The following is a 25549-nucleotide window of genomic DNA, read 5'->3' on the forward strand; positions in this document are numbered from 1 at the left end:
CTGTTTGGGGTGAATAAGCTTGTTAGTGATTCCCGGTGAAGCAAAGGTGAGGTAATTTCAGTCAAATAGATCTTTGCGGCATTCGTTGGCATTTTGATCAAAAAGGGATTGGTGGGCTTACAGACTCGGCAGTGGTTTCCATGGATAGGAAACTTCTCCGTGTGTCGTAGTGATATTACCGATAAGCTACCAGTGGGTTAGGTGCTACTTTGGGTGGATAAGTCCGCAATCTGGCAGGGCTACCATCGCAGAAAAATGTCTTCAAAAAAACCTCTCTGTGGTATCGTGCCAATGCCAAAGCGTTGCTTTTCACACCTGCTAAACCGGGAGCGGTAGATAGCAATATTGTAGTCCAATGGATGTTTCCCCGACCCTATGATTCAATCTACCTACAATTCACTGTTGCGAAATTGTAACGCTTCTTTTGAAACTATTTTCACGAGTTGGACGTGCAGAGTGCTTTACATCTCCAATATTTCCATTCACACAAAATACACAGCTAGTTTTAAAAAAATTCGACCATTCATCTTTTGATTACTGCGACTAAAGTAAAACGCTAAGGAAATGGCGGCTTGGTTGTTTGATTATACTAATATTTTAAAAATGAAACTGAAAACTAGTACACTACAAAAACTATTAAATGTTCACAATCTTACTAGAAAATTTGTCAGAGTGAGAAGATGTGTGAGCGACTGCTTAACCTCACCGTTGGCACATTGCTGATCGATTGGCCATTGTTTCCGCTATAATTAAAGGATGTGTTTTGCAAGTTGCGACACATCCATGGACCAAGGTTTTCAGGGGTATGATCTTGCAGTCCGTCTGTATAGTTCGCAAATTGTCGGAAATATATCCATGTTTCCTGCTTAGTGACAGAAATTAATTGCTAGACCTACTTTTAAATGCAAGAATTCCCGCCTCTGCCGTATTGCCGAGTTCAAAACGACGAATAGAATTGTTTCGTCAAATTTCCCTTTCTTGGAGAAAGCGTGGTGCAGAGTGTAACACTGATATCCAAACTAGCGCGGGGCCCTTCAATTTGATCAAATCGGCTTATAACCGGCCCCGCTTTCAACTAGGGAAGATGCCACTGATGTCGTAGTGTAAAAGCGTTTACTTTTTCATGATGTGCTTTCTGCTTGGGCTGCAGTTGTTAGGCACCAAATTCACGTTGCATGGACTACAACAGCCGTACCGCGGCACATTAGTGTGCCACAGAATGATTACCAGTGTGCCGCAAAAATATTTCATTTTTGAATTTATTTCAAGTGATTCCAAATTCAATAGACAGTTAAAAGTTATCATATCGACTTACAGACGCGCATTTTAATTGAAAGCTTTCTTAGATTTATAGGCCACAAATATGGGAAGATTTTCACTTACGTGAAGAGGAAGAATTAACAAGTCTTTTCAGTGATCGAGGGCTTCAAAACTAAAGTACGCATCAGACGCCTTTTTTTTATATTTCTGTTATGGAAGAGTATCCGACTTTAAGCAAAAAAGCCATCAAAGTCTTCTTCTCAATTCTCAACCTTCTACCCATATATATGTGAGCTAGGATTCTCTTGCCTGAATAATATTAGGAATAAAAAATGAATACATAATAAAAAAAACTTGGAAACACGGATGAAGAGTTAAGAGAGCGGTGGCGACGCGTGGTCATTTTGACAACCGGGGCAAGCTACTGCGGGACCAAGTCACCCCCATCTACGGGGACAGGATGAGCGCTGTAAGTTCTCCCATCATTTTATGAGTATAAAAACCATTCCATCGGTAACAACCAATCGGCAAAAGCGGCAATTTTTAACGATAAGAAAGTGTCTTTAAAACCGGTCCAAGTCAAGGGATTAATAAATATAGACATAGTTTATTTTGAAACCTCTTTCAAAAGGAAAGGCAATATTTACCCAGATAAATACAATGACATATTAACAGAAACTTCGGGAAAGCAGACAAAACCTAAAATAAGGTTTAAAACGTTACTATGAAGAAAGAAAAGGTAATGCAAAGATAAGGACATGCGTCGCTCACTCATAGATATATATGCTGCTAGACTTCTACTGCTTGAACATATATGCAACACGCCGCGGTTTCTTGGAAGCAGGATGCTCAATAACGCGCTGATTAAAGTCATGCATCCCAGAAATAACGTCTCTGTGAATGGATAAAACAGCCAAGGAATTTAATCTATCTTGTTTCATTGTGTTTCTGAGATACGTTTTAATACGCTTCAGCGTGCTGAATGTTCGCTCTTCGTCGGCGGAAGAAATAGGCGTCGTCAAAATGATGTCCAGCAATTTTGCAGACGCCGCAAAGGTAGTTAATAGAGTGTTATCTATGAGGAACCCATAAAGCGCGCAAGTTGATGTGATGTTCAAAAAAGTTTGATTGGTAGATATACATCGCAATTCATTTTCCAATTTACCCACGTTTATCATGGGGTAAAATTTGGAGACAGTAGCCAACAAATGGATGGGAAATTGACGTGCAAATTTTGAAAATTTTTTGGGGTTCATCAAAGAGAACGCGGCAAGGTGTTCAGTGCGCAGACGATCGCCTATTTGATTCACCAGAATGTCACAGCATTCCTTTGCAGACAAAATCAAACGCTGCGTTGTTTGCCCGCGGCGTAAAGGAGCACTCCATGTGTCGTCGTATTTTATTGTTTCCCGGATACGAGATACAGCATCGCAGAAGTCTGAAATACACGACTGCACAGACGCTCCATCCATTAGCCTTGACTGCAATGCCCCGTATAATACATCCACGTGATAGAATATTGTGGAGAAAAAAGCGAGAAAAAATGAAAACTCACCATCTTCTAGCAGACGCTTTAGACCTGCCGTCTCCCTCACAGAGCGTTCGTCCCAAACCGGAGAGCTCTGAATGCCATTGAAACACTCAATGAGCTCAGACCTAATTTCGGAAACGCCCTGCACCACGCGTGATTGGAAGTAGATGTTTTAGTTACCACAGATAGTATATTCAAGTAGTCAACAACAAATGCAATTGAATTGAAAAAGGCAGTTGAACACATGTGAAAGCAATTGATGATATTCGCGTTGGTACAGTTTTGGGACATGTGATCAAATCATTTTTTGTTGAAGCTAACAAACACTTTTTGGTACATTGTGATATGATTGGCCGTATCATTTGATATAGATGGTTCATGATGCCATGTATGATTCTGAAATGACACTGTAGGCGGAGAATCGTGTGTTTCTTTGAGTACCACCTGTCAGTTGAAGTCGTGCTGTTCAAATGTTTCTTAAAAAAAAAAAAAATTGAAAAATATATGATGATATCTTAGATAGACAATCATTTAATCAAAACCTTTCTGGGTGAAATTTACCAAACACCTAAATAGTACTGTTGTTACATACGCACCGTTTTCAATCCATCATCTTACGTTTGGAGTTTGTTGTATAGAGTTCAGAAGTCCCAATATATATATATATATACCCTACCCACTCTGAAGGAAATAGGCCCGTACCTTTCATTAAGTGTAGGAAAGTGTGCCATCGATGAAAAAGCATCGCGACGAATTGAACGACGAGAATGATGTCAAAAAATATCAGAACACATAATGCCATCGGATCAAACTAAATATTTCAAAGACATAATTTTAATTTCTTCAGTATTAGGCTGCACGTTTAGGCTATGCTAATAGGGATACACTAAACAAATCAACATCATTTGCCTGTTTGCCAAACTCATCTGAACGTACAGGTTATCAAATATAAAAGAAATCTGAACGCATGCTAATAGGACTGGATTAAACTGGTGTGGTTGCAAATAGAATTATTCTCGTGACATTTCTCGTGAATACTTGAATACCACTTAGTACACCAAATAATATATATATATGTTGAGAGCTCACCATGAAAGGATTTCCGTATTTGTCATACAGAGTTATATCGACATCATCCAGGACAAACGTTAAAGAAAATGACAGAAGAATACATATTATGTTGATGATGAAAAATCCAGCGCATATTCGATTTCGTAACTTTTTTAAACCAATTTTGAGCTTCCGTTTTTCTTCTTCGTCATTGTCAACGGGGGTAAAGTTTTTAACTTGATCTTCTAATAGTTTAAGCTCATTATCTTCAAGATAGCTGCAAAATATTTATATAAATTTAAAATATTATGATTTTCCATTTTCGGAATGATAGTTTTTCTACCTGTTTTATATAGTATGTGAGCATTACCTTGATTTTCTTCCACTAAAGAATTTGTCTCCTGTCCAGGAATGACTTGTAGAATCAGAAACATTCTAAAAATGTCCGTTAGTTTTTTTTCAAAATGGTATTGTTGAGACCAAATAGCTTAATGATGTTGATTTTAAAAAATGGCAAAAAAACATACTAGCTTTTATTTGAAAGTATGAAATTCCACTACTCAAAAAGATTTTTTTTATAAATTGGGACCATTAATATATATATTGTATACGGAATTGCAATTATATATAATTTATTATATATATATATATGTATTGTTGAATGATAATACTGATTCATTTACACAAACTATACCGTTGTCGTTTCTCTCTGCATTCCATTTGTATCTCCTGGTGAAATAAAACATTTAAAATAATAGGTCTGATATGTGCAATATTCTATTACGTTTATTTAGTTGGCACCAATTCAATTTTATTTCAAACGTTTAATACACAAAAGTTATGATTTTTACCCGATGTATCTGCTAATCTTGGTTTTCCGACTTCTGTATCAGTAGCTGGAACTTCACTATATTGGATGTTCGTAGTGATACAGAATAAACGTTTGATTCCATTACCTACACTTGATAGGAGGTAGCTTTGGTAATTCGATTTCTGGAATACAATGGAAATATACTTTCCTGTTATTGGAATCATATTTAAAAAAACAGTTCATAACTTTATTGTTCATACTTTATTTGTATGAATTAAAATATAGATTGTAACTATTCAATTGCAATGGCATATGATCGCCATACCAAAGCCATCCTTGAACGACTTGGTAATACTTATAAGTAATAGAATTAACTTTAGAACACGCGATTCTCTTGAAGCCACATTATGTAACAAAAACATCGTGTCTATAAATTATGAGTTCATCTTAGAACATATATATCGTTTGAAATATTAGATCCTTTAGTCCCAATTCGAATTGATTGGTTGGTAACTTGCATATATCACCAGAATTAGCCAATTGCTAGAGATGCATGCAACCCAATATGCATTAACTGTCGATTCAATAAACAGCCATTCAAGTGATGCAAATAAACAGCCAATCGATTTTTGTTCATACCACACATACGGGGTGTTTGATATCAGAGCGCTGCGAACTATCGCGAGAGTGTTGATGTGTTTATGAGATGTTTCACCGGTAGCCTCCATATGTTATTTGACGCGCACTCAACATGCCAGAGGGGAATGCTGCTTGGAGCATATCAATTTATTTCATCTTCACACTTATTATACAAACTTACCGGATTTTGTTTTTTAGTGATTATTTGCTTCTCTCTCGTTCCCCACGATTCATTATGAATGTTGCATTTGCTATAAGCCACAATGAATATGGCGGCACACGGCACACAAATGTAGTAAAGTATGCCGAACACTAGACACGAAATTTCTGATGGGTGTAATATACCGGCCACTAGATATATTGCGAGCATAAAAATCAAAAAGAAGAATGCCGGGTTCCAAATATCTGAAGTATAAATAACAAAAATCTGTTAACAAGTAGTGTCTGTTCACTATGAATAAAATTTAATAATGTTGAAAATTTCACCACATATATATATATGTTTATTTCCTAACCTACCGTCTGCAACTTGTCCAATTACTCCAACTAGAACAGTTATCATCACCATAGCGTAGAAGACAGTCAAGATCTGTGCCGCCGAAATTTGAAAATCACATTTTGTTGAGTAACAAATTATGACAAACCCTACGACTGGTATCGATGAAGCCAGTAAACTTGTTATTGAGTTGAATCCAAACACATATTGTAAAGTCACATTTACGTAAAGAAGAAGTGTTGATGGCCCCAATAACGAAGCAGCTATTTGTCCAATCTGTTTGTAAGATACGCATAACGTGTTTTAATCAACTACAAGTTTAATCCTAATCAATAATATTTGAGTATTGACGAGTTTCTCACCTGGAACAAAATGTATAAATATGTAATGGTTTCATTTCTTTTTATAATCAGTTTTGCGTTGTACAGAATATCATACAAGTTCGCTATTGTTGACGGTCCCCAGCGTCTGAAAGATAAGTTTTATCAAATTAAAAATTGCTGTTTTTAAAAATGCTGCGACCGCCTCGAGCGGTTGATTTTATATAATACTGTATTCACCTTCTTTGCTTAAATAGTTCTTTGAAGTTGTCTGGAACAAACGTTTTGACTTCTGCCGCGGCGCAGTACTCGATCCTATACCCGTCTTTTATCAACAAAGTACATAGATATCTGTCTTCACCTGGAACGAATGAGCTAAGATGCCTTTGTTTTTAGGAAGAAAAGTGTTAGTATTAAAATTAATAACGTTATGTCGTACCAATCAAATCGGTACTGCTGTGTAAGAAATCACAAATGCAATTAATCAAGGAACCATTAAAATTCGTAGTTCCGCTGTTTATATCAGAGTGATTGATGGCTGTTAGGTATGTATATTTATTTTAACAGTCTGTTTTTTAAAGTACTTTGATGAAAAAGTCCAACACAAATGGTTTCAAAAATAAATTCTTAAGGTGATATTTAGTGTGATGAAATCTTGTACCCATTAGTCTTGGAACTAGTTATATTGTGCTAATGCCAGTCATTACCTTGATCCCATTGCATTCTTTGCAGGGGAGTCTTTGCAATTTTACTATAATCGTTCAACACGTTTAGGAGAGCTGTTGCTCGAAATAGGCTGAAGCAACCCGGACTGCATAAAACGCATCCAAGAACGTCTTCTGCTGCTTTGTGTAACCAGTGTCCAGTTGCATATTCGAATTTCTGGAACCAAACGACGGGACCTTTACCTGCGTAAAATCAACTACAAACAATAGGAACATTGTAGTGCAAGGATGGCGACTTTTCAATTCCCATTCAAATAATTGAATGCAGAGTATGAAGTCATCACGGATTTCTCTAATAAAACAACAGTAAAGACAATTTTTTACCAATCGGATGAACTCGTCCACATGTCGCCCCAACTTTGTTTTCGCTTTTAATTCTTTCAAGAAGATAAATTACAGACTTCGGGTCGAAATCAACATCACCATCCAGTGCCAGAACAAATGTGTTTTCAATGTTGCTTTGTTGCTTTAAAGCGTGTATATACATGCATTGAGACCATCGTTTACCTTGTCTGAAATATTAAATACCAAAGATCCAGGAGCAATAAATGACTGCTATTGATATATTAACAGTGAAAACTGGAAAAATATCGTAAATTGAATTTACCCCATTTTAATCTAAAGGAGGTATTGTATTGCAACGTTAGAGAGGACAATTTGTAGGCAAGAACAAATCTTTTAGCTTAGAAAAAATCAAAAGTACTTTTGAAAACACGTGGCGGATATGCATGCACCAATTGATTTTCTTCTGACACGAATATGGCGTAAAAGTTTACTTCAAGAATTTGTAATGTGCGATATGACTGTATACAATACACTTCAGTGCTGTATACACAATACGTGGGGATCAAAGACCACATGACTCAACATTATTTCAAAGTAATTGGAGAAACAATAAATATTTCAATTTATTTCACCTTATTTTCGTTTTGTCCTTCAGGTGTACAGTGATAAACGGCAATCCCTTTGCTGTGTTCATTTTTATCTTCCCCCCGTAAGGTGTTTCCATCACACTTAAACTATTTTGTAACATATGACCCCACCCTTCATCAAATTCACTGAATGAAATATACAATTTACATAGCGTTAGAAATATGTTTATGAACGAAAATTGATTAAAGTGTGAGATACATAATATGACAAGCAGGGCCGGTTTTAGACGATTTTCATTTGTGAATCCTCTCTCCAACAGTCACGCCATAAACCTCCAGGAATCAATTAAAACGACATAATATGATTGTAGTTAGTATGTTAAATATATTATGTCATCATTAATGAAATTTGTAATTGTGTAAAATTCCAAATTTCAGTTACGAACAATATGCGTACGCTAATACCCCAAGTAGATTGAATAATAAGTTAAATTTCAAAACACTACAAGAATCCGAAGCTGTACTAAAACGTCATGTCACAGGGTAACCGACTGCATAACAACAATTTCTAGTCGCGAGAGGTGATAAATAAAACATCACTAGTAATAAAACACTATAATTAGATTTTATTGTAATATACGGATTATTCTTAGATTCGTTCCTGCCTAGTTTATTCAGTATAGAAATAGTCTATATCGATATTTAATTACCTTTTTCAAAAAATAAAGGGATTATTAGGTTTAAAAACTGGTCAATTCTTATAAATTGGTATATTTGGTTAAATTGAAGTGGTAGAGTTTTGCAAATTTGGAAAAATACTTTAATTCGACTTATTATTAAATTTTTAACCTTGTAAACAGAATATATTTATTTTCGAAAAGAATCAATAACCTTGTTGCAAAAAATAAGAATATGTCAGTTTTAAATATGATTGAACCGGTAAAATTCCAGAACAAGCCTTAAAAATTTAAAAACGAGCTATAAATGAATAGCAGTTCGAAATTGAATGTCAAGACTTCAGCCTATCTTACCTAATGCAAATCCGGCACTGATAAGTCTGTCATAAGAATTTTATGTGAATCTTAGACTGACAAGTTATAGTTGAGCGCCACAAGAACATTGGCATTTTTAACAAATTCATATTGAAACATTCGTATACTATTTCTTACTTTGCTAGTTTTGGTATCAAAGTTATAATATTTTTTGCGAAATCATTCATTTTCTTTTTTTCAGTGTTTAGGTTCTGTGCTTCCATGGCGTCGTCAAGAAAAATCTGAACCTGTACATAAATGCTTCTATTAATCTTCTACTCGCACCATGATTTCAAAAGATAAGTGCACAATGAAAAGCAATAAAACAAATTTTTTTCCGTTTATTACATATCAAGAACGACATACCTCAAAATTAAAGTAGTTCTTGTCTGTCTTTTCCAATTCAATCACATGCTGATAAAGCCTGTACATATTACATAACTGGTATTTGATTTTATGAAATTCATGCGCCGAACCGCGGATTTCGCACGATTATTTATTACCTCAAAACGATTATGAAGATTCTATTTTTAAAGTCCCTATCTTCCATTGTTATGAAATAGATCAATTGTATTGTCATATGTCATAAATCTTTTAATAGAATTGTTACCTGTAGCCACATATACCGGTTTACTATATAATACAATAGTTCGCTTATTGTTAGATTCAATTAAAGGCGGTTTGATAATCAATTTTTATCGCCGAAATCTTGTTTGGTATGTTTTTTTTTGCATTTTCTCCAAAAAACATGGCGGTTCATGTCTGGCCCCTGCGCGGGCCAGTGGCTTGCCATACTCAGAATAGATGTGCTTGGCGTAAGTAACTACCATTAGGCTATTATTTGTATGAATGTTGACACTTTTTTAATCCTGTTTGTGCAAAAAAAATTGTGCCGAACCAAATACAAACTATAACGGTAAGCTGAGTAAAAATGCTTGAAAAATATTTTTAGCGTTACCTCATGACACTTTTGAGTAACTGGGTCATTTCTTGTTCTGTCTCATGCCACATGGTGACGCATACATTTACGAATGGGACATATTCTAGAGAAAGTTCTTTTGCTGTACCTGTTCGACCGTACCTATATTAAACATTATATATCCAGCTTTAAATCAAACGAAGATATCTGGAAACTCAACAATCAAAATTGACAATTTTGCACAAATTACAAAATATAATTATTATAATAGTGACAGATTGATTGTCAGTTCTAGCAACAAGATAAATACATATATCTATTTAATGAGATGTTTTGGGTGAAATTAGTCTGAGAAAATCCCAGTGGTAACATTTAAAATCAGTAAAATTTGGGGTAAAACTACGTGCCTTACAAGTTCAGAGAATTATGAAAAATTTCTAAATAATAGATTACTGCGATTGTTTATCATCAACTACTGAGAATTTGGCAACGATTGCTTTGGTACTTACAAAAATAAATTTTTCCCTAATTACAACAATGATTTACAAGTCAATTGACTGTTCAATCGTAAATTCCAGAAGCTAAATATTCTCCGTTTGTACAGTCATACCTGCAACGTATTCCGTTCAAGATTAATTCCTCACTTATGAACATTCCTCCGTATCCCGGTTTTGCATAATAATCGCTAAAACAAAACATTGAGACACTGGTGACCAATGGAACCGACTTGGTTCATCTGTATTTATGCTGCCATATTGAAAACAAAGGTCGAAGTTGACACCGAAAAAATTTCATAAACAGGTGGTTTGTTATATTGCCTTCAGTGCTATTCGTCAAACAGCTGATTACAGTAGCAGAAAGGTAAAGCATAGCTGCCTTGCAATGTCCTTGCATGCAACATTTTATGCAATAAATGAAAGAATAAATGTAAGTGATCAACCTTTTAAAATAAACTTTGTTCGACAGGTGAGCGATTATGCAGACAATCCCAATGCACCCTGATATAACTCCGAAGGTAGTAATTACCAGCATTTCGTATGAGCTATTGAATTCGTACGCAGTTTTCCAGTTGAGGAAATAATTTACATCAGTGTAGTTTTCATCTGTTTATTATCAAGATTTCAATCTTTACTGTGATCAAAGATATTTGTCCCGTGAGTGCGTGCTATTACTGCTATGATATATATATTGAAAAGTATAAATAAGTATTGTATTGCTGTCATATTGATGCTGGCGATCTTGTCTGTAATAAACCTGCTGGAGAGATTTAAAAAAAAATGTTTGTTCCTAATAATTGGTTGAGAGTAACTTGTCATCTGTTTACTGTTAGTGCATCCAAATACCAAAACCATTATCCCATTTTTACTATAATAACTTCAGTTATGTGGTTTTCATTATCGCATGGTTGTTTCCTAAGCATATTGAACTAAGCTAGTCAAATCTCGGGTTAATCGATGTGTGCCACCGCATAATTTATCGCTCTTTATAGTGTCAGTATGTCATGTCACCGTAAAACCACCTCCTTTGCTTCTGAGTGTTTGCGGGTGACCTTACTCTGAGAAAATTTTCACTTAAAAATAGTAATAATATTAAGAAATAACATTGCTATTGTATAATACGTTTTCAAATATTCAATATTTTTCTTAATATATATTTTATGTAACTTGGTACTGGAATGTTTATGTGTAATAATCCGACTTCATTCTAACAATCGTCGTGTCTCGTATTTTTACTTAAGATTGCGATCGACAACCAACAGGCCCAATCAGCCGCAGTTAATTAATCTGACCACATGACTAGTTGTCGCGTCAAATTTAAACTGGCTTCGGGGTTACGCTTTGAAATGCCTATTACTTTTTAATAGTGAAATTGCAAAAAAAATAAAAATAATTCAGTTGTACAAATAAAAATCACACAATTAAACTTTCTTACGTAGGTCGAAGAATTCCATTAGATCCGATTCATCACTGGAAAAGTGCTGAAAATTGAATGCTGCAGCCAGGACGCACATAGCAGGTATCGCCAAGATTGAAGGCAACCAACAATAAACAAAGGGAGCTGATATTTGACAGATCATACTGCTGAGATAAAATGTTATAAATGAATCGAGGCAATGCGTAGCAGCTGCCAGCCAGAGTGATGTGATGATCCTGGTGTATGTAAAACGAAAAAAGGATAATCCCATGAACAAGGGGTGGGAAATAATGATCTTAGCCTCAGTTAAATCGTCCTTATGATGTACGTTTTATCCAGATCTAGTCAAAGGAATAATATTTACCTTGAGCATCTTTCGTCAACTTTTATTTCATCATAAATGTAAATCGACAGTTTCTGTGGTGTTTGAGAAATTATAGCACTATTTCCATCAATTACAAAATGGATTAAGAAGGAAAATGAAACTGTGAAAAACAACACGAAATCACAATATTATAAGTTTGTTAAACTGCACTTCTAAAATAATTTAAATTTTAAATGTGATTAATTTGATAGCAATTATTTTGGGTATCTATCACGTTAACAATGTTCCTATTGTGCACAAAATAATAGCATGGCCATACGTAGGAGATTACATGAGAGTGATAGTGGCGAATCTCTAATCTCATTGAGTGTTGATATTTTAATCTAAAAATTCATTCAATAAACGACAGTTGAGGACAATATCTTACCTAAGACACAAATTCTTACGAACGAGATTGCTAGAGTGATTACCAACGTTTCTTCATTCATTTCCCGTTCACATTCATTTATCTTCGAATATTTCTTATCATGATTAGCGAAGTTTTGCCAATAACGACAAGACATTAGAAGCAATGCTAAAACAGTGGTGTAACATAATTGGTAAGTTTCTGACTCGGTCCTGTATAATTTCTCAATTTGTACTCTTGCTATCTCGGTGGAGACAGAATTGTGGAGACGTTTTTAAAATAACTGTTAAACTAAAACCTAAAAGTGCAGTGGCTATTTTAGTAAGAGGCTTCGGCGGAATAAAAACTTATATTTGAGCCCAGTTTCACAACATCGAAAAATCATGTTTGTATCTCGAAATTACGTTGATTTCTTTACATCAAGGAAAAAAGAGGGTTAGTAACTCACAAATTGCGGTATATAAAGTTGTATATGGAAAATCCTCATCGATATTTTCTTGTTTATACACCAGACAACATACCATAATATAGGAGATAGGCAGCAACATCTTGAAAAAACAGTTTTAATTTTATAGCAAACACTAATTTAAATGGTTAGTATTATCCGTTGACAACAAAAAAGTGCTCGAGAATTTGATTTAAATAGAAAAACTTCGAAAAAACTGGTGTGATAACGATTATAAATTATTCGCTTCTACGTCTCTGCCAATTCCTTTAATTATTTTTGAAAATTTTAAAAATGCAAGTGTTATATTTAATGTTATTCTACTTCATTTGAGGTGATGCAAGATAACTTTCTTAAAATCGGTGAAATTTGAAGCCCGATACGCGGAGTCCCTTGTATTAGAATATATCAACTTACCACTGCAATTGCGCCAAAAATCAATTCTTGTTTTTGTGGCTTTCGTCCGACGTCGAATTCTGCATGCATGCAAAATCGGTCGTAATATTTTGTTTTCAAATTAATAAAAGCTGGCACAAGTGCTACAATGGGGAACATCAAACATATGAGAAGCACGTCAACGTTAGGAATCACTTTAAGAACAAAGAAAGACAGTCCAATTGCGTGCAGAATTTCCGATACTAGTCCCTAGTATTAAAAAAAATTGTGATACGTTTTCGGATAGTTTATTTCAATATTTTACTGCACAAATTAATATGATGAATTGATTTACCAAAATACAAACTTTCCACGAAATGTCGAACTTTGTTTTTGTTGTTCCAACTATTTTCCATAAACTATAAACGAGCGTCACGACGTCAGGAAAACATAAACAGACCGTTAATATAAGCATAACCATAAATCTTGGATAATAATATTTTTTACTTCCCCCATCTATCACGTACGGACATCTGCTGCCATTGTAATTTTGTGTGTATGCGTTGCCAATTACAAATAATGTGGACTGAAAAACAAGTGAGATATATAGTAATGTATGAGTACATTATGGTTGATTTATTTTATGATACATATACAATAATTGTTAATCTAAAGTATTTTTGTATATTTGGCTAGAACAGCGGTTCCCAAACTTTTTGATCGTGCGGCGCCAAATTATTAGGGAAAAAAACTCAGGACGCACATACACGAAAACAAATGCTGCCCTCAATAAAACTCAATTTTGTGATTGTCAATGTGTACTTTGTTCCTTTTAAAGTTTGTGAACATGTAGGCCTAAGGAATAAAGGCAAAATGCCAACTCTTCTTCCTCATATCTGCCCAATTGTCCTTTGAAATATTAAAAAATCACTTATGTTCGCTAAACTCGGCTCAGCAGATAAATAAACTGCAGATTGCAGCAATTGGTATAACAGGAACGTAACAATAGAGGCGGACCTACGTAACAGAAAGTAAACGACATACGTAGGTAAAATGAATTTAATGATTTATATATACAGCATTTAAAATAAGAAGCATCAAAACATTTTCGTGTCAGTTGTATAGTTTCCATCTAACCGTCAATGGATCAACGCAGAAGCTGCAACTTAGTTTTTTACACAAGTGACACAAATTGTCAATAAACTATAATTCCTATTTACTATAATAAAATTGAATGATTTCAAAATAGACCAGAAATATCTTCCAATCCTTATGATGCAATCTTATTGAAGCAATGATTGCTAACATACCTTTGTTACGATCGATGATAGAAACATAACTAAAGAAGTTATAAGGAGGAAAATGTGAAGAAATCTGTTAGAAGTAAAAATAATGGAGTAAAGTAATAATGCAAAAGGCAATAGTAGTATTATATTACGAAAAGCATGTGTATAGTGATTGCCAGTGTTAAAATGTAATTTGTTGTATAAAGAATTGTATCATGTGCAATAATACTCACTTGTTTAATTGAACCATCTTCTTAATTTTGCTCGTCTCAGATGAGTCTTGGAGGCATCGTATGATAATATTATATCTAAGTGAACGGATAAATTACATCTTTGATTAGAAAGAGCTTACATAAGCTAATGCAAAGGGTTGTTCTGATGAAACTAATACAACATTTACTGAATTTCGCAATTTTACTCAGAAATTCCACTAAAGTGTCGTGGAGGATGGTGAGGCTCTTAAATATTTGAAATATAGCAATATCCGCAATTCGCTGCTTTTTTTTCTGTGGCACCGTCGTAATACTATTCCGTAAAAGCAATGGCGCTGTTTAAAAAAGTTACAAACGGATTTCAATATTTACGACACCTCTGAAAGAGATATGTTACATTTTTTATGGTGACATCTTTTGCAAGGAAATTAACCGATAACAATCCTTACGGTCAATGTGTTTGTCTTTCACATAAGAATTTTTTCCAACATTGCATATTACAGCATTGACTGTGCACGAAAACGTACACACGTATTCCGGATATGGAATGCATAGAAAACCACGTGAACGGAAGCATCAAATTCAAACATAATACACATGGTCGTATTACAAGCACACATGTTTCTTCCTAGTATTCCTATTTTGAGTCTAACTTTTCAAAATTATTCATAACTATGTTTCCTATTTCTTGTAACCCATAGCATAGAGAATTGGGTCTTGGATTGCACAACGTTTGTATTGAAACTGTATATTAGCACGGTATAATCAAACCGCCAAAAAGTTAAGTACTAACATGATAACCAGGGACTGGTCCATTCTGATTTTGGATTTACACTAAAGTTCGCCGCTTAGAGAAATTGCGGCGATCCAGAAGTACGTGCACCAAAATGGCGGACACCGGAACATCGTGTGTGTGCCAGGTTAGGGTTAAGCCATAATTTTATTTTTATTTTACCTTTTTTAGTTATATTACAAGTTCGGGGACTAGCCGAGTGACTCCCGTAGTATTTGTGCCTAAAATTATGGCCTAACCTGGTACACATACTACGTTCCGGTGTCCGCCATCTTGGTGCACATACTTCTGGAGTACCGAAAGTGCGTTGTCTTTCCAATAGAACAGTTGGTTTTACTCTCACTCTCCTACATTCTATAGTATCCACCTACCTTCCCTATTTCATGCATTTCTCGGTAGCTTGCCTGGTATTATAGCGGTAAATAAGCGATTTGCGTTATATATTCATTTATGCCATAATGACTGGATGATGTAATTCATCTCAATCATGATACATGAACAAATATCTCATAAAATTGTAACCTCATGACAATCACTAATGCATTCACTTCTTATTTATATAATTCAAATAATTGATTTTAAAAACGTGGACGCAATCAAGAAACTGATTGTTTGTGTTTCGTCTCATTTAGCCACGTTTCCCCGCCATTGTTTCCTTTCTTCAGTTAATCGAACAAATGAAATAATATATCATTGAAAATTTTGGGTTCGTTCGTTTCAATTGTGTCAAAATTGAAATTCATACTAGTTTAAAAATATATACATTTTCATTGACCGGAAAACAAGCGGTGTCCGGTAGTTCAGATTTTTTTCAAAATCTATATATTTTTCGTAACTTTCCAGTCAACACTTTATGATATACATTTGTCATGTCGCATATAGACATATGCTCCAAAATAAAAGATAGATATTGTAATATCATTTTCAATCATTTTAAACATTTAGTATTCAACATTTCAAACGTTTTGTCTTTTTAAACATTTGTCTCAGTCACCCAGACATAGAGATACCATGATTGCCATTGGCTAACATATTAACTTGCTTTTCCCTGAAAATATTTTCAGACATCAATCACTTATATCAGCCTAAGCCCTAAGGTAAAAACAAACTGTCCGAGATAATCTTCTGGTAAGATCATTTCAATATTCTCCCAACATCGTGTGATAGTTTTATCAATGAAATGAGTTGCTTTGCCTGAGTGATGAAATCGTGACCGGTTGAAACTGCAGAATATTGAAAAAGACTTCACAATCTATATCGGAGGAGTTGGAAGTCGCCTGCTTTGGATTGAAGCAACGGACCTCATACTTAAACGAGATTGAGAAGCTCTTGCAAAGTTCCGTTCTAAACAAAAAATATATGATAAATTAAAATCTTTGTGAGTGGAATACCACATTCAGAAAAATTTAGTTCATGGGCTGAAATACCATATTATTCAAATGCTGACAATTGACCTATCGGAAAAAATCTGTATATATGTATGGTATAATATCATGAACCACTTTATGCATATATCCATAGTATATATGTCTGTCTGAATGTCAAAAATAAGTCGGAAACGTGAAAAAGAAATTGCCTTTTCGACGCTTTGCTGGGCATGTCGTGTTTTAAATGTTCAATTGTTTCAAAACACCTACCTTCAGATTTCTTCCGATTTTTGTTTCGATGTGATGACTTTTTTGCTTGTTTATTTCGTTTCTTTTCATCCAAGATTTCATAAAAGTGATCGTCATCATCGTGCTTAGACTTCGATTTCCTTGGTTTCTTTGATTTGCTTCCAGTTTTTGTATTTTTCTGATTCTGATGGATTTGCCTGCTTACGCGAATAGGCTCTTTTGGAAAACTCCTCAAAGTATCTTGTACTAAGGCTTCGTCCGACTGATTGTTAAGCTCTTTAAGTTCAGCTGGCGAAGTCCATGACATTAGCCTGTGCGGCTGTGGGAAATACTGCCTCTCAGGTTGTTGTTTGTCATAAACGTTTGCGCTCACACTGGGTATTTGAGATCGCCCCTTGTCATTGTAAATGTGATGGCCTTTTCCATAGTTACCGTAACGACTTTCTTTATGAGAAATATGGCGACTATGGCTTCTATGACCATCAAAATGATATAAATTTCCGTGATTCGAGTGTCCATAACTTTTATGTCTGCTACGATGTCGCCGTTGGTGGTAGTCGTGGCTATGTCTCTTTGAGAAGCCACGGTAGTAAGCAGGGTCAATGTGATAATGCATAGGTTCCCTTGCTCCCTGATTCCGGGACGGATGTCTTTGATACACTTTCGTGGGTCCATAGATCGGACCAGAGTAGGTTGAATCATCGGAATAGCTGTCTGAGGTAGATTGAGAATATTCTGAATAATGAGAATAACGTCGCTTTGAATGACGCCTTCCATATTGCGAAGCACCATAATCCGATCTTGGATCAGAATGTGTACGACGACGCTTTTTATGACGACGATCTAGAACAAGGAGTGATATCAATTACTTTGATGGCCAACCGATAAGTATAATATTGCATATTCTCATACATTGAGATAGTTGCACTAACACATTGGATTGTGATGCTCGATAAATCTCATTTTGGAACAAGAGAGCTACGCCCAAATATATGGACACGTCTGTTCGCAGTACAGTACGGTTTACCGTACCGTCAGATCACAGTCTACAAATATATTCACACCAAGCGAAGCAGTACAGTAGGACACAAAATGGCGTTCGATGACCGCAGAACGTTTGATGACGTCATAGCAAGCAGAAACAAATCTCACAGAGCTGACAGAAATATTTAAAATGAATAAAAGTAATAGCCTTCTGGGGAAAAATTTTATCTTTAACCACTGAAAATTTTAAAGCAATTGGTCCGGTATTCGGAGAGAAAAGCGATTTTTTTAAAAATGATGGAGACAAATAATGAAAATAACAATGAAAACAAAATTTTGAAACGATCGTTATGTCCACTACGTGTCCAATAAGTCGATATATACTGAAAATAAGACTTTTGATTATCATATTTCACATAGTATGCGTTACCTCTGTCATAAATACTTTTATCAATTGTTCGTCCATGGTAACCGTCCAAAATATCACCGTTCATATGTGGCGGCTTTCTCGTTGGTGGTGGCCCTTGTTATAAAATTACGATATTTTAGTGTAAAGTATATACTGGAAAAGATTTTACCTACGCATATGACGAGTATTTGACTTGATACCATAGGCAACAAAATCAAAGATAAACCAGGTTTATGTTTTTCTGCTATTCCAGTAGCAAAGCAAAAGGCATTTTGCACAAAGTAGAAAATATAAAGAAATGTTCGCATCCTATTGGTTGGTTTTCTAAAAATATGTTTCACCAAAATTTCGCGATAACCAACTATTACGTACTTCACAAAATCCTGCCAAAACTCTATGTCGTCCATTTGTTTCTAATCATGCTGTTATTTATTTATATTAATGTAACACTTTTGTGAAATCACCATTTACGCGAGGTCTTCCTATTCGATCCATTTCATTTTCAGCCTCTCCGTGTGGTGGTTTATGCCTTTGCTTCGGTGTTTGGCTGTACTTCTTTTCTGACAATGGGGATGGATTAGAAGGGGGCCTGTCAATCAAAAATGCAATAATCTGTTACAGACAAATAGAACGCATAATGGTAATGATAAAATGCACAATTCTGTGTTATAGTACAAAGTATATCATTACAGAATTATATAGAATTTAGAGTTGTTCGACTGCTTTGATTTTATCAGTTTTTTTCTGTATGGGATTGTATGGATATCAAAATTTACATAAATTATTTGTTTGGACTGCACCTTGTTTTTACAATTTTTTTCCATTGTTTTTTTTGGAACAAAAAGACTAATATAATGTCATATAAATAATCAATGTTTCATATATTCATACTGATTCTAAATTCGGCCTCGATTAAACCGGCCATTCGCCTTTTGTTTTAACCAACTTCAATGAACAACAACACAGTATAAGCAAACACAGTTCATTTTACACTTACACAGCACTATCTACAGATGTTGTCTTTGATATTGATTTAGTTCTCCATTTCGGGTAAAAGATTTTTCCATTTGTATTTTGTTCCGGAACCTTCTTTTTTGATATTCCCTTTTTACTCTCAGCTTTTGCTTTTTTCTTGTCTCTAAAATATCGTCCGATTAAAAGTTTCAGAACAATCATGCCAATGATGAGTATTACAGCAGTGATGACAACATAAATTACTGGTGAAAGTCCACCTCCTGATGCGTCTGCTATTTCTTCGGTGGTTGTGGTTGGTTTGGCGGTGGCTGAATTGAAAAGAATTTTGAGAAATAAAAAATTAGAGGACACCGAAAGTGAAAGACCCTTCCCACTCGTGGTTCGAACTCTACAAAAGAACATGCTTAAGATCAGATCGCATAAAAATCAAATATAATCCAAAATACTAGTTAGAGTACCACAAGAAAACAACTACTTTGATTGTTTTATTCCATTTTATTTTGTGTATCCCATTAAATAAATTTGAGCTGTTCGAGTATATATTTCATTTTATGCATTAATTTCATAACTTTTATTTAAATTAGGTAGAACATTACCATGTATTCAGTTTTATTGAAGAAATAAAAACCGATTTAATTCGTCGTGGAGGGAAATGTTTGAATACAAAGTAGTAAACAATTTTTTTTGTGGTTTTCAGATCTATAAAAGATTTTCAGAACAGTAGAAGTCAGAATGGTATGCTCACTCGGTAATCCTGGACGTTGACCACCTGGCCCCAAAGGTCCCATTCCCAACAAATTAGTTTGAGGTACCGGTCCATCTGTAGAACAAAGTAACATTTTATTGAATTAGAATAACAGTTCGGCGCACAACACTCCGTAACTGATAACATATTTGAGTGGATGTTTCGTTCAAAAAATCCATTTGATAGTGTGGGCACTTGCATAATCCCTTCATTATTTCTCACTGGAATTTCAATTCTTATTGTTGAAGCCTCATATTTAAATCATCACGAAACTATCTAAATGATGTTCGTTAGAGCGTTATGTTCATAGGCTATGAATATGGTACTATTTTCCGAATACCGCAGAGACGGTGATAAATCACAATTTTCTTCTTCCAGTGCTTGGCGTTAAAAATCAGCATCAGAGTTTAGTCAAAATGCCCGAAGCGAAATGATGGCAAAACTTGTTTTCCGTTTCCTACGTAAGGTAGAAGCACGTTACCGAATTCATTTTGTGCTTGCCCTAGGGGTTACATATTTGAAAATTAATCTGCCTATTCCATAGCAATCTCGTAACTTCATAAATTTGTAACAGCGACAAATTTTTGTCGGAATTCTCTGTGATGGTATGAAGCGGTTTTTTCAATACTTGAATGGACCTATTTGTGTTAACCAAACATAGTAATTAAGCATTTTAAGTCACTGTTTTAAATCCAATCGTTATTTCTGAACTTGGTTGCTTTCATGGTCGTAAATGGAATTTTGAAGCTTGTACTCAATTTTTACTCTGCAACTAACGGCCATATTTCGTGAGACTTCACTACTCACATTTCTGACAAATATATCTGTTTGCGGAGTTGCAATCAACTAATCCATACAGAGCGTCGTTAATCATTTGACCACGCATAATGGGACATGATGTTCGTCCTTTTTGTTTGTACGTTCTGCCTCGATTCTGTAAATAAAATTGCACATTTGAAAACATTTAGCTAATATCGATAGAATTTTTTTGCATATCTGATTTCCAGCGAATATTTAACATACATGATAAATTCGAAGAGTGCTTTACAACTTAAATCCAAGATATCCTTTGGAATGCAGTTTTATTTTTCAGAAAATAAAAAAACCACATGGAAAAAGAAGTTTTTTTAATAACAATTCAAGTTTTACCACAAATATGTTTGTTTATCACTCGTACGTGATCACAGCTGAAGATATAGCGGACTAATAAACCACTGGAAGTGGTAGATTAATATCCTAGTTATTATATATATTCTAGTTTCATTGCTTGGCCGTACAACCTATATTTATCTAAATTGTAGAAAACGAATGTTGAAGTAAATTAACCAAAAGCGTGTACTGCGTAATTAATTCTAGTTTGTAGCGCATGTTTAGTAGTGTGAATGGAAGTGCGAAATTCACAAAATATAAGTTTAACAAACTGATATCAAAATAACTTCAAAAAGGCCTTGCAACTTAATAGTTTTATTTAGAACAAGCTGTGTACCAGTATGCAAATATTAGGTATCGAAACAGTCGAAACTTACTATAAATGACCCAATCCAGAAATCATTTCCACCCATCGTCCGGACTTTGTCTCGAACATATTTGCTAAAAACAGGTTCAATATCTGCCAGTCGCGCTCCGACATTTTCACATGCAGTTTTTGCCGTTTCATAACTACTGTGTGAGCCAAACTTGAAGCAAGCCGTTTTATGCTTCATGTATTCTGCCGGACACACTGGAAAGGCAAAAAGTGTTAGATAATTAGGGTGATCATAAAAGTGTAAAATCCCATTGAACGTTGCCTATATGATTGGTTGACTTATACTACAAATCTCACCTATTTCAGTCGGCTGAGGTAAAGGAAATGCGGGTATTTCTACCATTGACGGACCTCCCGCCATCTTCGCTGGATCGGACTTCCTCGTTGAAAAGGTTCACTCCTTTACTTTCATTCGCATTGAAATTTTTTCTTTTTATTTCATGATGTGATAAAAATTGTAATTTATATGTCTGCGTAGAATTATGAAAACGTATTACGATTAATGAATTGTACTCATCTACTAAAAAATCAAATTCGCGACGTGTCATAAGACCTATTTTATCCCAGACAACAAGGCGTTAACAAGACGACAACGGCAAATTTCAATTAAAGTAAAGCTATACCTAAAAGTGTACCAATATTGTCATTGTAAGTTATATACCTACCTTCCCTTGAACAAATGAGAAATCAAAAAAATAAATTTCGTGACGCATATCTTTGCATATTATATACACTACGGCCTACAATCTAACACGTTTGGGTTTTTCTTTGTATGTAAAATATATATTATCTGTTCTTCCAAGATTAGTAAGTATCTATACTATATTAGTTTAAAATTAATTCTGAATAGATCACGAAAAGATATATTTTATTCTAACGGAGAGCAGAGCGATTTTTGGAAATGATTGCTGTTGGTGTAGTAATGTAGTTAATACTATTTCTATTTTTGTGATATTTGTTAGTACTATTGTGTCTGGTTCATTTTATAAGTTCAATATCCCTAACATGATCTACAATTTGGTTTGAACTGTTACAATGATTGAGATTTGTTGTCTTCCCACATAAGTCAATCTTCTATTTCCCGTCTCGTCTACTTGTGCCCGAATAGAGCAAATTATCACTTTTAGTTTAATTGCCCTTCACAATAAGAAAACATTTAAATCAAAATCCCAACGTGTTATAAACAATCAATTATCTCTTTGATTGTTCTATTGCGGACCAAGCAGATCAATTAACGAAAAGCACCATAAAATCACTCGTGCGACAGTTTTGTGTCTTTTCAGCTGCTCTGAATGATTGAGGGGTTCACAACACATCTGTATCAGATATACACGTTTCAGTTAACGATTCGTAAGTTGGGACCACAATTTAGTTCAACTTTTACCCGAAATTTTTATTTGTTTTCAATAAAATTGTCCAGTTCACACACGGCAACATAATGCCACATGCTTAAATCTACCACTTATGACGAGTCTACACATAAAATGGTTGAAGAACCATCAATTAATTTAAAGAGTGGCACATTCTGTTACAAGAGGACTAATATTGAATATATGAAGGAAATCGTTTTAGACATATCTTCCGATAATAAAGCAATTAGTGGTTTATCTGTATATCTAGGCTAAATGTTATCAAATCTACAGACGCAGAATCAGTCACCTATCGAAGATAACATGTCATGACTATTATAATAGCAGGATACCCCTAGCCTATCAACTGGACATTTGCCATACCAAATTCAGTACTTATATACAATTTCTAATTTTTTTCTAAATAATTGATCATTCCGAGTCCTCAATTCTTTCTCATTCAGCAATTTCAAACAGACAACAATATAAATCTAAAATATTTCCCTTTCCTTCACTAATAAATATCTCAAGATCAGTTCCAATTTCTCCCCAAATCAAAGCATTTAGCAGGTTATCATAATTTGTCCTAGCCATGTTACTCTCTCTTCCGATATGCATTTGCCAACAACGACCATATGTGATGATATGTAATTATAATCTAACAGTTCATTTCCCACACGTACCCAAGCGAAGCTACCAATCCTCTTCGCAGTAAAGCTGGAATATAGTGTACAATTGCCTCAGGCGATCTGACGAATTTTTTTTCGTCTGGCTAGTCGAGATAAGACCTAATCATGAATCATGATTAATACGACTACATTTTTATTCTAATTGCAAACGTATTCTGTTATTACCAGGTTTGTCCATGGGACATATTTTCTCTCCAATTCCGATCCCATAAGAATTATACCTGTCCCAACCCATCCCATACCATGGGATTCCCATTAGAATACAATTCAACAAATATTGTTAAATTTAGGTTTAGCGTCTACTAAATAGGACTAGATGTACGAAGAGACATGCAAACTAATAATATTTACTAACTTTGTTCACTTTATATTCATAACTATTGTAGGCTACATCTGTCCATCAGACGGGAATCCCATTCCCATGAACAAGCCTGGTTATTACTTCCAATAGACTGTGTACGGGCGGATTTCCAATGAGCGAAAAAAAAAGGGGTACTGCGAAAATAACACGGGCTCATCGACTTGTTTAAAGCCGGCTCCTCAATTCATGCTTATTTGACATAGCTTGCATCATTCTAAAATTCCTCATTTTGCCACCTAGCCGTTGTTCTTTCAGTGATACGTTGAATTGTTCGGTTATCTTGCCAAACCAATTTTCATTAGTTCATTTTTACTTTCACTGTTTTCGCTAATATATTTTGTATCAAACACACAAAAAAAAATTATGCAACACTGTTTATTTATTCTAAACCTAAATGCGCCTTTATCGCCACATGAAGTTACTCTGAAAGTTTGCATACTGGCAACTTTTGGACATTTGTATTTGAAAACGCCTGTTTTATTTATATATTGATAGGGCACCTGAATACGTGCACATGTTGATATAATACAATAGAGCAAAGCTTAAATATATAATATGGACACGAGGGCTGAAACGAAATATTCAACCACCCCGAAACCATATCCTATTGCGAAGATAAAACTATGGAACGGCTACCGTATGTGTGGTGTACTACCATAAGTATACTTCTAGTGGGCGCGGCGCAACAATTTTTGCATATGTCATTCATGATCCCCACCATGACTATGTCAAAAATGACGTCAATGAACGTTATTGTTATTATTATTATGTTGTTGGCGGTGGTATTCTTTTTTGTTTTGTTATTGTTGTTGTAAAAATATTTCATTTATTTTTAACTAATGTACTAATTGCTTTGTGATTTTCAGTGGCTGCAGATTGTTGTTATTGCTGCCCCTGCTAGATCGTAATAGTAAGCATAGTCAATTAACCTCAACCAAACAATCTCGATTGCGTACTTTGTTAGGCCAATGGTTTTGAGCAGATGAGCATGAAGGTTAAGCATTAATAACTCCGACATAGTTGCTTAGCCAAACGGCATTTCCGCAGTGTTAGGGCAGGGTGATCACACACTAGAGAAAAGTTTTGCTTAGGCCATATTTTTCTTTTATACGTGAGTGTACCTGCTAATTGAACAGTATTCACACTTTTGTATGAAGTAAAACATTCTCATAATTTTTATAGCTTGCCTATCTGCGCATGTGATGTTGATAAACAAATTCAATTCATCATGCAATTTTATCGAACTCGAATGGCACTCGATTCGATATAACTTGAAAATCTGCTAAATAAAATAGTCTTTTTAAATGCGATTCTCAGATTAATCTAACCAATCATTTTTTTCGGTTAGATCACCATCTTATTGCGGACCTCATTTTATCAGTCCTCTCCCTTCTTGTCTGATTTTCTTCTCATCGTATCAAAATTGAAATTTAAAACTCATTCTCATTCTCCATTTACATTCTTACAAATAGAACAATTTCTGCTA

General features: G+C 34.8%; 2 protein-coding genes across 2 annotated transcripts; both read right to left on the reverse strand.

The window, feature by feature from the left end:
* Nucleotides 1–3090: 3090 nt before the first annotated feature.
* On the reverse strand, nucleotides 3091–15808 carry LOC144411740 (chitin synthase chs-2-like). Its single transcript, XM_078111818.1, has 26 exons — nucleotides 14639–15808; nucleotides 14430–14493; nucleotides 13475–13705; nucleotides 13162–13389; nucleotides 12748–12847; nucleotides 12321–12467; nucleotides 11933–12053; nucleotides 11587–11804; nucleotides 10595–10757; nucleotides 10265–10339; nucleotides 9694–9816; nucleotides 9102–9159; nucleotides 8874–8983; nucleotides 7750–7890; nucleotides 7157–7344; nucleotides 6815–7015; nucleotides 6348–6468; nucleotides 6150–6255; nucleotides 5811–6063; nucleotides 5473–5696; nucleotides 4693–4834; nucleotides 4536–4570; nucleotides 4212–4276; nucleotides 3881–4118; nucleotides 3494–3602; nucleotides 3091–3267 (listed from the first exon to the last, which is right to left on the reverse strand). The coding sequence occupies exons 1-26, from the start codon at nucleotides 14653–14655 to the stop codon at nucleotides 3239–3241; spliced, it is 3507 nt and encodes a 1168-aa protein (XP_077967944.1). The 5' UTR covers nucleotides 14656–15808; the 3' UTR covers nucleotides 3091–3238.
* A 145-nt stretch (nucleotides 15809–15953) lies between these two features.
* Nucleotides 15954–22478, reverse strand: LOC120326014 (uncharacterized). Its single transcript, XM_039392221.2, has 10 exons — nucleotides 22330–22478; nucleotides 21962–22134; nucleotides 21666–21859; nucleotides 20947–21073; nucleotides 20140–20214; nucleotides 19417–19702; nucleotides 18884–19008; nucleotides 18441–18533; nucleotides 17048–17869; nucleotides 15954–16754 (listed from the first exon to the last, which is right to left on the reverse strand). The coding sequence occupies exons 2-10, from the start codon at nucleotides 22023–22025 to the stop codon at nucleotides 16663–16665; spliced, it is 1878 nt and encodes a 625-aa protein (XP_039248155.2). The 5' UTR covers nucleotides 22026–22134; nucleotides 22330–22478; the 3' UTR covers nucleotides 15954–16662.
* Nucleotides 22479–25549: the final 3071 nt, after the last annotated feature.

The sequence above is a fragment of the Styela clava genome, chromosome 4 (genome assembly GCF_964204865.1).
Source record: "Styela clava chromosome 4, kaStyClav1.hap1.2, whole genome shotgun sequence".
Taxonomy (NCBI): Eukaryota; Metazoa; Chordata; class Ascidiacea; order Stolidobranchia; family Styelidae; genus Styela; species Styela clava.